The sequence below is a fragment of the Lissotriton helveticus genome, chromosome 8 (genome assembly GCF_964261635.1).
Source record: "Lissotriton helveticus chromosome 8, aLisHel1.1, whole genome shotgun sequence".
Taxonomy (NCBI): Eukaryota; Metazoa; Chordata; class Amphibia; order Caudata; family Salamandridae; genus Lissotriton; species Lissotriton helveticus.
Genome location: NC_136069.1, coordinates 1,152,401,877 through 1,152,415,641, shown reverse-complemented (window position 1 = coordinate 1,152,415,641; position 13,765 = coordinate 1,152,401,877). Strand labels below are relative to the sequence as shown.

The 13,765-nt window shown below is 45.2% G+C and overlaps 1 protein-coding gene across 1 annotated transcript in view; it reads left to right on the top strand.

The window, feature by feature from the left end:
* Positions 1–13,765, top strand: part of GRTP1 (growth hormone regulated TBC protein 1) — a 492,188-nt gene that overhangs the window by 280,516 nt on the left and 197,907 nt on the right. Inside the window, exon 5 of the mRNA XM_078658051.1 lies at positions 1,499–1,595. Within this exon, the coding sequence (XP_078514177.1) occupies positions 1,499–1,595 (97 nt within the window). The remainder of the gene's footprint in view (positions 1–1,498; positions 1,596–13,765) is intronic.

Below are 13,765 nucleotides of genomic sequence, written 5' to 3'. Positions count from 1 at the left end.
AGAGTATTATATATCCTTCTTGTCACACTTGAGCTCTGAACACAATACCTTTTTTACACTGCAACACGAAGTGAAGTACATTGATATGTATTATAAGATAATCATTTGGATACAAAGGTGTGAATACATAATGTCCTGCCAAATGAAACTTCCTTTGACTTCTTGGTATTGCTTGTATGTGAAAAAATAGTTATACATGTGGCATACATTTCTTGTAAATCAGTATTTATTAATTGTACATATGGTACTAGCAGTTGACAGAGCCAATGATAAGATAAACACATGCAATACAATTACGTTTCAACAAATAGTTTTTTTTTATTTAACCAACGTTATTGTTTTAGAGGAACATAAGAACATAGCAAGCACCACAACCGATACCTCCTGATTGACAAAGAAAATATAATAGTATTACAGAATTATTAGCAATCCACTGCTACCCCTCCAGAACAGTTCTCCACATGAGAACTACAGCGGACCTAACCCAAGTGAACAAACAGTTTTAATGAGTCTTCAGATACTAATACAATCATCATGAAATACATAAATAGATATAGCAATCTTTTATTTATGCATATTGACATGAATCAAGTATGCTGAGATTAAGCTCCTGCTATATAATTCTGGATTCTAGAGCAAGATTGGGATCCCTCTGTCAATCTACTATGGAAACAGTAGTTATCAAGGAATATGGGCACTATGAGGCAGATCCAAACCATGTGGAAGAAGGTAGCCCACTCCTCCCCACATCTATGATATGAGTGTGGAGGTGTTGAGTGCATGCCATATACTCATTTTGGTGTCAAGTATATAGGGCCCGATTCACAGAACTAACTTAAGACAAAATCCTAAACTTACTACTATTTAGTTATTCACAGAAGGCACTTACTCATTTTGGTATTCACAGAAGGCACTTACCCATTAATGAGTAGGTGCCTTCTGTGAATACCAAAATGAGCACTTACTCATTGTCTGCGAGCACTTACTCATTTTGGTTTTCACAGAAGGCACTTACTCATCATTGAGAAAGTGCCTCCTGTGAATACCAAAATGAGTAAATGGTAGTAAGTTTAGGATTTTGTCTTAAGTTAGTTCTGTGAATCGGGCCCATAGAGTGCAGATTGTTAAACCGTCCAAATTTGGATTTCACATTCCTTGACACTTTTGCAGTGTCCCATACATGTGACATACATAACAAGCATTGGCAAACATGCAGGTTTTCCTTGCTCTAATGTCCCAACTGATACAAACAGATGCACATTAAAGCCAGACACATTGGCTTTATCATTACTTGTTAACAACTACGCAGGCCACGTGTTGTACTTAATTTGACTACTTTTCGTAGGGTGAAATGCCTGATTTAAAAAAAGTCCAATTATCCATGTAATAAATAGCTCTCTAAATTAAGTGAGGCGGAGTCACTGTTGTAAGCTACTGTCTTTACCAAAATATCTTTGATATAAACTTACCATTTATAATTGTTTTAATTGTTTTTCAGGGCATGAATTTTATAACGGGATACCTGATTCTTATCACACGAGACGAAGAGAAATCTTTTTGGTTGTTAGATGCTCTTCTTGGACGAATTCTACCTGGTATGCTTAACCTTCGCTGCATTTAGTAGCTACTCTTGATGCGCCTTGCTTTAAGCATATTCTGTTTATTGCTCAAAAGTATTTATCAAAATGTGACATTTATACCTAAAAAGAAGAAATGTGTGGATGATGCATTAGAAGCAATGCCTTTTCTAGGAGGAACTTTCATTGTCCTAGCCAAATGTTCAGCATTTTGATGGGGAGGATATACAAAGGGAGTAAAAACTAAACAAATACATTGAAGTTTCTCTTTCTTTTGTCCCAGTGATCTGCATGACGTTTTAAGCAAAAGGTTGCTTTGATTTCCTTTTTTTGTGCATTGACCAAATAGTTTGGGCCTGATTTACAGGGGACGTTATTGAAACATACTTTTTTTTTGGGGCAGAGTGGTAAATAAGGAGGAAAATGTGCCAGCCAAACATCTTAAATCAGACTCTTATAAAGTGCATGCATTTCCCATTATCAAGCAAGTCCAAACCAGTCCCTTAGTCTTTTTTCCAAACCAGTAGATTAGTTGACATGTTTCCATAGCTAGCTGGTTCATTGGAAATTCCTTCTTTAAGGTGGCCATCAATGTCTGCTTGGGGAGAGGATATAGCCTGACGGCTACAGCAGTTGACCTCAAAGATGGGGAACTGGGTTTGAGTTTCGACATTGACGCTCAACATCCTGTGATCACTTAATCTCCCCGTACCTAACAAAAATGAATGTGTCCATCTGTAACGAAACTGGTGCTCCTGTAAAGCGCTCTGATACCTGATATCTTCGGGTCTACTTTGCGCTATATAAAACTCTAACAATAAATAAATAAATAAATAGTGAAAGGGAGGAGGAGACTTCTGGTCCACATAACACTATGACAGCAGCACTATCATAATGAAGGACTGGGATACCTCTGCAGATCGCTTTTCCCTCTAGTCTGGTAAACTGCAGCATAAAGGAAGTTTGACAAGGGAGAAAGAGGAAGGAGGGAGGCCAAAGCCACCGTGAGCTACAGTCTTGTTTTATATGCCGCTTAGCTCCCAGCGAGAGTTTTTCTTTAAATAGGACATTCTACTGTCAGGTGGTACACATTTCTAAAAGATTCATAGCCCACAACGATGCCAATTGAATACCTGGTGGCAGGGGAGAGGGGTTGGCCTAAGTCTCGGTAACGACGCCTAAAACCCCCTGTGATTCTGGGCAAATCACTTAATCTCCCCGTGCCTAAAAAAAATGAAAGTGTGTCCTCATGTAACGTAACTGGTGCTATGTAAAGCGCTCTGATAACTGATTTGGTTCGGTCCTAGTTCCCGCTATATGAAACTCTGCAAAATAAATAAATAAATAAATGAATAAGCTCCCACACCTTTGGCTTGGGCCTGTAACACTGGAACAGATATTTCATCCACACATGGTTTCTGTAGACCGGTCACCTTAGCATAATTTATTTCTGAATAAGCATCTGTCTTCTTCTGAGATATAATTTTACAGTTTAGACTAAGTGAATTAGGCAGCTGCCACATTCTCATGGTATTGCCTTGAATGGTGGGCATATTTTTAAGACTGATGTAGTTCTTTTTTAGGCGGGGTATGTGATGGTGTAGGCCTCCTAAGAAAAAAAGAAATCATAATGGATTACATTGATGTAGTTCTCATCAACGTAAATATTTGGGGGCCTGTTCACAAAGGTAAACTTACGGGAGACAGCGTTTACAATGCAGTCATCGCATCGCAGTTCCTTTACAACGCGGTCGTTACAACAACCGCATTGTTAGAACGCGATGCCTTTACAATGCAAGTCATTAGATCGACTTGCTGTTGGGGGCCCCCTAACATAAGGAATAGTATATAAGTTACTATTCCAACACCTTCCCTACTGTTGCGCAGGCTGGAGTTTGAATCGTAAATTATACTATTCCTAAGTCCAGTGCGCCCCCTACAGCAAGTCAATCTAATGATTTGTGTTGTAAAGGTACCGCGTTCTACCTACACGGTCGTTGCAACGACCGCGTTGTAAAGGAATGCGATGTGATAGCATGCGTAGTAACATGCTATATTCTAAATTTACATGTGAGTAAATCTACAAATGTAAGTTTACTCTAACACTTTTGTGTATGTGTTGCTTTAGGCTATTAATCATATACGAGTGTAAAGGTGCTCAAAAGTGTAGACTTGCATGCCTCCACCTCGTGCAACAAGGGGTGGAGTCAGTTAAAATACTATATACGGCTGTAAAGTTACTACTAGTAATGACTTTACCACCGAATTGGATGTTTCGCATACTTGGCCGTGATCTCCCTATGGTAAAGTATAAGGAAATATGAAAAAGTTACTTAAAGTTTTGAAAGAAATAATTAAAATTTTTGTACTTGTAATTCTATACATAGTTAAATAAAGAATATATTATTAAAATGCTACAATTAATTTAGGTATATGAAATTAAATAAAAAATATTTTTCCAAGATTTATTAAAAAAACACATATATAAAGTAAAACATTTATATTATATATTAGGATGGGTACTAAAAGTTGTGTATAAACATCGCTACTGTAATTATACAATTGTGCGGCCACAGCTTTTTTCACATAATTGTGGATTTGCTGCAATTGCCACATAATCCATCATTTACTGAATAATCTGCAGATTTTAACAAAAAGTTTCTTGCTCCAGTAGTTAAAGCGTTATTAAAAACGCAGCAATACATGTTGCCTCGAATTGGAAGGCCCTTTGAAAAGGTTGACTGGTCACCTTTCTGTTGCTTATTGCTATATTTGGGTGTTAAACTGGTACTAATGAGCTGCAAATAAAAAGTAATGGTATCACAAAATGTGCCACATTAATGCCAAATAATTTGCAGCTTCTTGTTGCATAATTTAGTTTACCCTGCTGCATAATTTAGCCCTCCCTTGTGGCATAGTTCCAGTACCCCTGTGTATAGAATTAGCTTGAAATAAAGTAATTACTTTTTTCAAAATAAAAAAGTTATCAAGCCTGGAAGGCTAATGAGTCAGGTGCAGAGCTTCACACTTACTGTACTCCTATTGTGGGTACTCCCAGCATTGTCCGCTATCACCTTGCATAAAAAAACCATGTCAGCGCTACAGAGGAAAAATGAACCATGAAATTAAACCGTGCCACACCAGTTTCTAAACCTTGAAAGTGGATCTGCATCCCCCTCATTGAAAATACCATGTAAAAGTGGATTCAAGCCAACCCCACTTTGTTTTAGTTTGAGATGCTTCACTGCCCAAGGAGAAGAGCTGTTGCGTTCCAGGACATGTATCACCGATAGTGAGTATTCTAAAGGTAATGGTCCTACTCTGATTTCTGCAAGCCTTGCTTGGAAGTATCTGTTGTTCTGCAGTGACCATTGGAGCAGCCAGTAGAGAGCAAAGGGCTCATGGGAGAGCACCAAGAAGAAGATCCTTGAAGTACCCAGGTCCCCGGTCTCCCTGCTGAGTTAGGCCTGACTGAGGAAGGGCGGTGTCTGACTTGCCAGAGCCAACTACAAAATAGACTGCCCGATACGTAGACCGCAACAGACTGACGCAGATGCTCTCTGCGGACTCTACCTTCACTGTACTTCAGCTGTTACACCAGCACCACAGACCAAAGGAGGAAGATCCTTCCACCCCAGCCACTGAGCCAGCAGTGAACTCTACGTCAGTTAATTTCACACATCTGAGACACATCAACTGGGAACTTAAGGTTAACAGAATTTTTTGGAACAATTTATCAAACATTGCTAATCCTGCACAAGAGCTGAATAGTCATTTGCTACAGACTGACTTGCAGGTCACAGAACACTAGGAAGCTCCTCAGCTGCAACAAACGCCCATGTTTTCACTCTGTAGAGAACCATGAAGGCCCCATAACGCATTCCTACAGAGTTGCTACTCCGTGTGTAATGTATTGACATCTGTCATGGTTAAACAAATTACCTTTGTCTAAAAAACAAGCATTGGGCTGAACATAACATTATTACATCTACGGTGTGACTGCTCGAATTCTGTGTCTCTACTCCCCGCACTATCTCCATGAGCCGCCTTGGACTACTCAACTTTGCTACCCATAAAATCAAGTCTAGAAAGCGTTACTTGACCCACTTTACAAAGCCATCGTAAGGCCACTGATGGCAAATTACCTCAGCTACCATGGCTGGGGCCTAGTAGCCCCTGTCCTCCTGGTGGCCCCTTAATGGCGCCTGAGGTTGCTTAATTTAGAATACTGATAGTTCACCAGTGATCCTGATGATTGCAGGATCCACCTCTCATCTCATAGCCCTATCTTAATCTTAGGTTCAGCTTTCATAATTTGGGTCAGTAATTCTGGAGCCACAGGCCCCTCTCATGACCTTACAAGAGAAGGGTCCCATTTAGGTTTATAAATCAAAATCATTACTTTGGGACCACTTTCCATTAAAACTGTTCAGGATACCTGGCGTGCCCATCTCTTCCTCTCTTCAGTTTGTTCCATCTGTGACCAACTGCTCTACAGTCAGCTGAACACATACAGCATTCAAACTGTCTAACTGTAAACACCAGCGTTTACTAATCAAGAATCTCTTTCGAAAACATAATCAGACTAAAGTAAAACCACTACACTGGCCAGCTGGTTTCAGGTACATTTCAGGTTCGCTTCTTCTAGGCAGGTAGCAGAAACTAATATCCCAGCTGTGCACCTTAAAGTCAATTCATGTATATATATATATATTTTTTTTTTTAATATTTTTTTTTATTGATTATAAAACAAGCAAGGCATAAACAAAGTACAGAGTGCTGTTTCGAGCATGAGGCAGACAGTGAATACAATAAAAATCAAACATTAAATGTAGGGGGGGAATCATAGGGGCAAACAATAAATCAAAATTGCAATCAGTGAACGCGGGGTTAGGGAGACATCGGAGTATCAATATTGTCCATCACTGGGGGAGTGCATATATCACCTCGGTAGGCGTTCCACAGTCCCCACACCCTCTGCCATTTCCGTGGACGGCCCCGGGCCTCATATACAGTCTTTTCCCGAAACATGCACCAGTCCATGTTTTCCTTCCAAAGTTCGACATGAGGTGGTCTATGCGAGCCCCACAGCTGCGCAATGTCACGTTTTGCTATCATGGCACCCAGGGTCGCCCATTGAGTTTGAGCCACAGTATAATCCGTGGGTTCCCAGACATTCAAAAGACAACGTCTGGCTTCCGGTAGGAGAGAGACACCTGTGACCTCCTTCATCACCTCATATACTCCGTTCCAATAGGCCACAATCTCAGGACACTCCCAAAGAATAGGAAGAAATGTCCCCACCGAGCCGCAGCCCCGCTTACATAGCCCCTCATCAGAACAAGCATTGAAAATGCAATAGGTCTCGCAATAGAAGAGTTTAACATTTTTCGTTTTGCAAATGGATGAGTGGCGTTGCGTGGATGAGTGGCGTTGCATGGATGAGTGGCGTTGCGTGGATGAGTGGCGTTGTTTGTGTGAGTGGCGTTGTTTGTGTGAGTGGCGTTGAGTTGCGTGGTTGAGTGGCGTTGCGTGGGTGAGTGGCGTTGCATGTGTGAGTGGCGTTGCGTGTGTGAGTGGCGTTGCGTGTGTGAGTGGCGTTGTGTGTGTGAGTGGCGTTGTGTGTGTGAGTGGCATTGCGTGGTTGAGTGTCTCGTCTTCATAAACGTTGGACAGAGTAGCGGATTGCCTCGTTGACAAAGGCCACATAAATTAGACAAACGGAAATCCAGGTAAGCACACACTGACACGGGAACTGAACAGAAAAAGACAAGCATGCACATGCATTAAAGGACATACACACAAGCCTATGAAAACACATACAATGCTAAACTAAAGCACTAGTTAGTCAGATGAGACGTTATGCAAACCTTCTTTACACAGTAATCCCGCACCAAAATTAACTAGCAGGGCTAGATTTTCCTAGAGGTTAGAGAAGCTATGTGGCCTTTAATTGAGATAGATGGCCGCGTATGACAACTCCATGTTTGTTCTGGAGTGGTTTACTGTCCCAGGAGAGCCGCAGAGTCTCATGTGAAGCAGAGGCTTGAGGAGTGTCCGCATTTTGGCAGCCCCTTTATAACAAGCATGAGATGGGACCCGAAAACACTGGAATGAGAAGGGGCTGAAAGGAGCTAGTGACAGAGTTCAACTGGAGGAGAGGTGGGCAAAAACAAGGAAAAGGTGGACAAGGGAGGAGAGAAGGAAAGGTGACAGAGAACTGCTGGAGGAGCAAAGAGGAGAAAAGAAATGCGACACGGCGGGCAGGGGAGGGGGCGGAGCGGGTAAAAAAAAAACCAAGACGGAGGGAAAGGCAGATAAGGGGAGGGGGAGCAGACGGTTGGCAGTGTCCTCGGCTCTGAAGTAAGTGTTTCTTAGCACATGTGTTTGCAGGGATGCCTATCATCAGGAGAAAGGGGTCGGAGGAGGCGAGGATCGGCCGTAAGCATGTGTGCTTTCTGAAAAACAAAAATGTTAGGGGACGGCTGGGGGGGAGGGGTAAGGATAAGCTGAAAACACAAGCTGCAATCACTTGTATTTTCAGCCGATCCACGTTTAGTTTGCAAAGCAACTAACGAGGATCAGCTGAAAAAACAAGCACTTGCAAACTAAAGTAGGATCAGGTAAGTTAAGTGAAATAAAAGGGTGGCAAATAAATGTTTGGATTTTTGTAACGTGGTAATAATTCAGCCCAAAACGGCTGCAAGGCTGAAAGATGAAGCCGAGGCACTTATGTGAAGTGCTTGTAAGCCTGTGAAGTGAACAAACAGCGCAACGAGGGTTAGGTGGGAGATAAAAAACAAAACAAAGTGAGGCTGCAGGCATGAAGGTTTGAGACCCGGCATAGGCTCAACAACCTGGGAGTGTGGGCAAATCATTCGGTCAGCACGGAGCATGATGGCTTTATTGAGGGAGGCCCCCTGCGGCAGGGTAAAACCCCCGCTGGTGGCATATCACTCGGTCAGCATGGAGCATGTTAGCTTTATTGAAGGAGCCCCCCCGCTGCATGGCAAAACCACCCGCTGCTGTGACCGCATGCATACGCAACGCAGTGTAGGCGGAGGAAAAAAGCAACACGAGGTCTGGTGTTGAAAAAGCGAAAGAGCCGTAGGCGACATGGTAAAAAATACAAGCAACATGAGGTCTGGTGTGGGGAAAAGAAAAAGCGCCATAACACACTGATACAATGCCTGGTGTTGGAAAAGCGGAAGCGCCGTAACACACTGATATAATGTGCGGTGTTGGAAAAGCAAAAGCGTTGTAAGATGTAGTAGCACACACGCAAAATGAAACCCCGCAATTTGCCAAACTGTAAGCAGCTGTAAAAGCGAAAGCGCTGTAAGACGGAGGGAAAGGCAGATAAGGGGAGGGGGGAGGAGAAATGCGACACGGCGGGCAGGGGAGGGGGCGGAGCGGGGAGAGGGTGTGAAAACAGCAGGGGCCTGGAGTGCGGCTGAGGGAACTGATGTGCACGCGCTTTTAAGCTCAATGCACATGCGCATTGCGCTTAAAAGTCACGGGCACTGCAAGGAATCGCCACGATTCCTTGCAAGTTAGTTAAAGAGTGGTTAAGCCCCAATAGTCTCGCAAGCTCGATGCGCATGCGCATCGAAAGGCGAGACCTAAAAACCCATATGGACTAGACGGGCCCAGCAACATATACCCTATGCAGAATCTTGAGTTGGACCAGTCGAAGTCTAGCAGGAATCCCAATCTCCTTAGGCGAGGAGACAGCAGACTGCCAGTCTTCATCATCTAGCTCGAGGCCGTCTTGGACCCAACGGTCACGTAATGGTAGCAGGAGATCCAATCTGTCATTAATCAGTTTTTTATATACAAGGGAGATTGTACTGTCTGAAACGTAACCGTCTAGCAATCTATCCTCCAGAGGAGCCGATTCAGGAACCGACTCACCGTCAGCGAAAACCGACATCAAAGCATGACGGATCTGGATATATCTAAAATATTCCGTGTCACTCAGCTCAAATTCCTTTTTCAAAACATCAAATGATTTCACCTGTCCCTTGACCCACAAATCTCCCACCTTGCTAATTCCAATGAGATCCCACTTTTCGAACCCCTTGGACTTCCACAAATTACCGAGCCTTGCAGAGTCGAAGAGTGGGTTCGCAAGAGTCAGTCGGCCCCTCCAGCCCATTGAGGCAGTAGCATCATGCCACACGCGGACGGCCGTACTAGTTAGCCCAGACAATGACCTGATCACCGATGTCAAGTACAGAGCTCTATAGTAATTAACGCCCGGAAGCAGCATTTTATCCATCGCAAATGCCGTGTTCGGACGAGGGCCATACATACCGTGATTGATGGCACCAAGTTGGGACGCCCAATAATACCTTCTGATGTCCGGGAGGGCGATGCCCCCATCGCACCACGGAATTTTGCCAGCGCAATACGTGCTCGGCCATCCCATATCAATTTCCTCTGAAGGCCCTCAATTTTACTGAAATAACTAGCGGGAACTACATCTAGCGTGTTTTGGAGCGCATATAAGAACCGAGGTAGGGACATCATCTTAAAGAGGGCCGCCCGCCCTAGCGGGGAGAGTGGAAGCCTACGCCAACCCAAGACATCTCGCTGTAGCCTAGCCAAGGGTGGAAGAAGATTGCATTCGTATCTAGCCACAGGTTCTGAAGTGATCCAAATACCCAAATATTGAAATCCCCCCTGTGCCACCTGAATGGGGCAGTTCCGCGGGGGGAGGGGCACGTCGCCTGAGATCACGTATAGATAGGACTTCCCCCAATTGATCGTCAAACCCGAGTTCCTCCCGAAGGAGGCTAGGACATCACAAAAAACCATTAAGGACTTCCTGGGCGAGGTCAGATATAACAGAATATCGTCCGCATATAGCATGTTCAGGGAACCACCGAATTCCTCTTATAGATGGCTCCCAACGAACCCAGGCGGCAAGGGGCTCAAGGGCCAAGGCGAACAAAAGGGGTGAAAGCGGGCATCCCTGACGGGTGCCACGCCCAAGACCGAACGGAGCCGAGACTCGACCATTCACCACTACCTGCGCCTGCGGGTCTTCATAGAGAAGCCGCACCCATCCAATAAACCCGGTACCAAAACCGAACTTAGCCAGCGTGGCCCACAAATATGGCCACTCGATAGTATCGAAAGCCATCGTGGCATCCAAGGACGCCAAAATGGCCGGTTCACGCAGTGACGCCGCCCTCGCGAGAACTCCATGAAGCCTTTTGAGGTTCAGGGCAGTATTCCGGTGCGGAATAAAGCCGGATTGATCCGGATGAACCAGGTCGCTAATGACCGTAATCAATCGGTTCGCGAGAACCTTCGCCAGAATCTTTGGCTCGGCATTCAGGAGCGATATAGGTCGATAAGACCCACACTTATCTTTCAGTTTCCCTTCCTTATGAATAACAACAATTGTCGCCAGTCGCTGGTCCCGAGGGAGAGTGCCACATTTACGAGATTCCAAAAACATATCTCTCAAATAGGGGGCTACCTTATCCGGTCGCAACTTATACAGCTCTATCGGCAGTCCGTTCGGTCCCATGTCCTTACCAGAACGCAAGGAGCGAATTGCGATAGCAATCTCATCCGCAGTTATCGCGGAGTCCATGTGGTCCCTATCTACTTCAGAAAGACTGGGGAGGGCTATGTCACGCAGCAACAAGCGGGAGTCCTCCTCTGGTCTGCCCGAGACAGGGGAATACACCGCTCTAAAGTGATCAGCAAAGCACTCAGCAATCTTTATTGGATCAGACACCCGTGTACCGCAAGCCAGCTCAATCTCGGGCACCACGCGATTAACTCTCTCCCTCTTATCAAGCCAAGCAATCAATTTCCCTGCCTTATCTCCCACATCATATAGGCGGCCCTGTTGCTCACGGTACACAGTCTTGGCCGCATCAGTGACTAACGCCTTGTACTCTAATTGTTTTAGTGGCAACAGATGCGTGTTTGCACGGGTAGTCTCTTGTTCTAGATCTGATTCCAGGTCCGCTATTTCCGTTTCAATCTTAACTACAGCCTCATCCCTTTGTTTTTCGACACCTGAGATCAGAGACAAAGCCAGCCCACTCAAAACTGTCTTAAAGGCCTCCCAAAGCGATATCGCAGACGACACGGAACCCTAATTTTCCAGGAAATATAAATCAAGTGTTTTTATCAAGTCAGATCGTGTTTTAGGGTTACGAAGGTACTGGAGCGCAGGTCAAACCGCCGCGGCAGAAGACTGGAAGTTTCTCATGTGGGATCTTCCCCTCGGGCGAAAAACGAAAGTGAAAGTAGGCCCACCCGGTCATCTCCTTCACCTCGGACCGATGTTGTTCAACTTCATCTCGGGCACCACACATACCCCACAGCCGGGCATCGCGGAGGCAAAAGGCCGCAACTTTCAATCGGCGCAACTTTGGCACCCTGGGTCCGATTCGAGTTCTGATTTGAGTTTTCGCGTCTACCGTGGTTCGTCTTCACGGAGACATGCGGAGAAATCAGGATAATCCGCAGGATATATGCCGGAGGTTGCGAGGGTCTCGGGAGCCCTAAGCTCACGCGGCCATCTTGGTTGCGCGCGAAGCTCCTCCCCCCAATTCATGTATATTAAAAGCAAATCAAACCATAAGTCTAAGGGAGTGCGACTGCAAGGAGGTTATTTCTTCCCTCTAAGGCAGATAACTAGGAATGTGTTGCGGGGTTGAAGGGGTTGAAGGAAGGGCATGGAGACCAGACCTTGGTATATAGGGTTTATTTTTATGAAGGTTTTCTTTTTCCGTTGCCAGAGTCTTTCTCTGGCCAATATCGCTGGGTTGACTCTTCCTGCACTCGGTTGTGGTCTCCTATTCTCGGTCTTTGGGTCCTCTGCTATCTGCTCCTCCTCAGTTGCACCACCGTAGGACATGCGTGGGGAAGAAATGAGGACGAGTCAGGTAATGTCCTTTTATGCAGTTCCCAGGGGATAAACCGGGTGTGTTGGGTCACCGTGAACTGTGTATTTCTACAAGTATTTACACTTGGTGAGGGGACTGTGAGGAGAGGGTGTGTTAGGTATCAGGGATAGAAAAGGGAGGGGAGCACACAGAGTATTTACAATGTGTGGTGTACAGGCCGTACTCTGCAACGCGCTCTCTCTACTACTGAAGGGCGCCTCCCCAGCCAGCCTGATACGCGCTGCCGTACCTGGTTAAGCCACACTCCCCTGTGAGTGTGGCTGGGCGAATCATGGTGACGGTGGCCTCCTGGCGCTGGAACCCCCTCTTGTCGTCCCTCGTCTCGTCCTTCTCTCGTCTCCTCTTCCTGATATGATTCTTCTCTCGTCTCCTCTGGAACTCGTCTCCACTCCAAACACGCTCTCCCACGCCGGTTTTCTCACTTCCTCCATTTTTACCAATCCCGCGGTGTATACGTCATTCTGGGGCGTGGCTTCATCCTCAATATACGCCCAGTTAAAGGAACCCTCCTGTTCTTCATCGGCGTTTTCTTTCCACAGGGACTGGGAGTTCGAACTCCAATCATTCTGATGTGAATGGAAAGAGGGAGGGGCAGTCATATCAGTGACCCACCAGTCCACGTTTGGGGCCACCCCTTCTGTCTGCATGTCCTCCCCGCTACACATCTCCCCTTTGGTTTCTACCGATCAGGGAGAGAACAAGACCGGGAAAGGAAGTCTGCATTTCCATGTTCCTTACCTTTTTTGTGTTTAACCACAAAGTAAAACGGTTGCAGGAACAAAAACCACCTGAGTATACGGGGGTTGTGGGACTTATTCCTGTACATCCACTGTAGTGGAGCGTGGTCGGTATAAAGGACAAAGGTCCTACCCTCCAGATAGTACTTAAGTTTCTCCACTGCCCACCTTATGGCTAGACCTTCTCGTTCTACTGTTGGATACTTCATTTCTCTGGGGTGTAACTTTCTACTAATATAGAGGATGGGGTGTTCAATTGTCTGATCCTATCTGAGATAATACTGCCTCTATCCCCGTATTCGAAGCATCTGTGGCTAAAAAGAAGGTGTTGTTGAAGTTTGGGGCTATGAGAATGGGACTGGTAGTTCAGGCTAGTTTTAGATTCTCAAAAGCCTGTTTTGCTGTGTCAGGGGGTTGATGTAGTTGGTGTGGTCGTACCTCTTTCTTTAGTAAGTTAGTGAGGGGACTGGCAGCTTCGGCAAAATTAGGTATGAACCTTCGGTAGTACCCGATT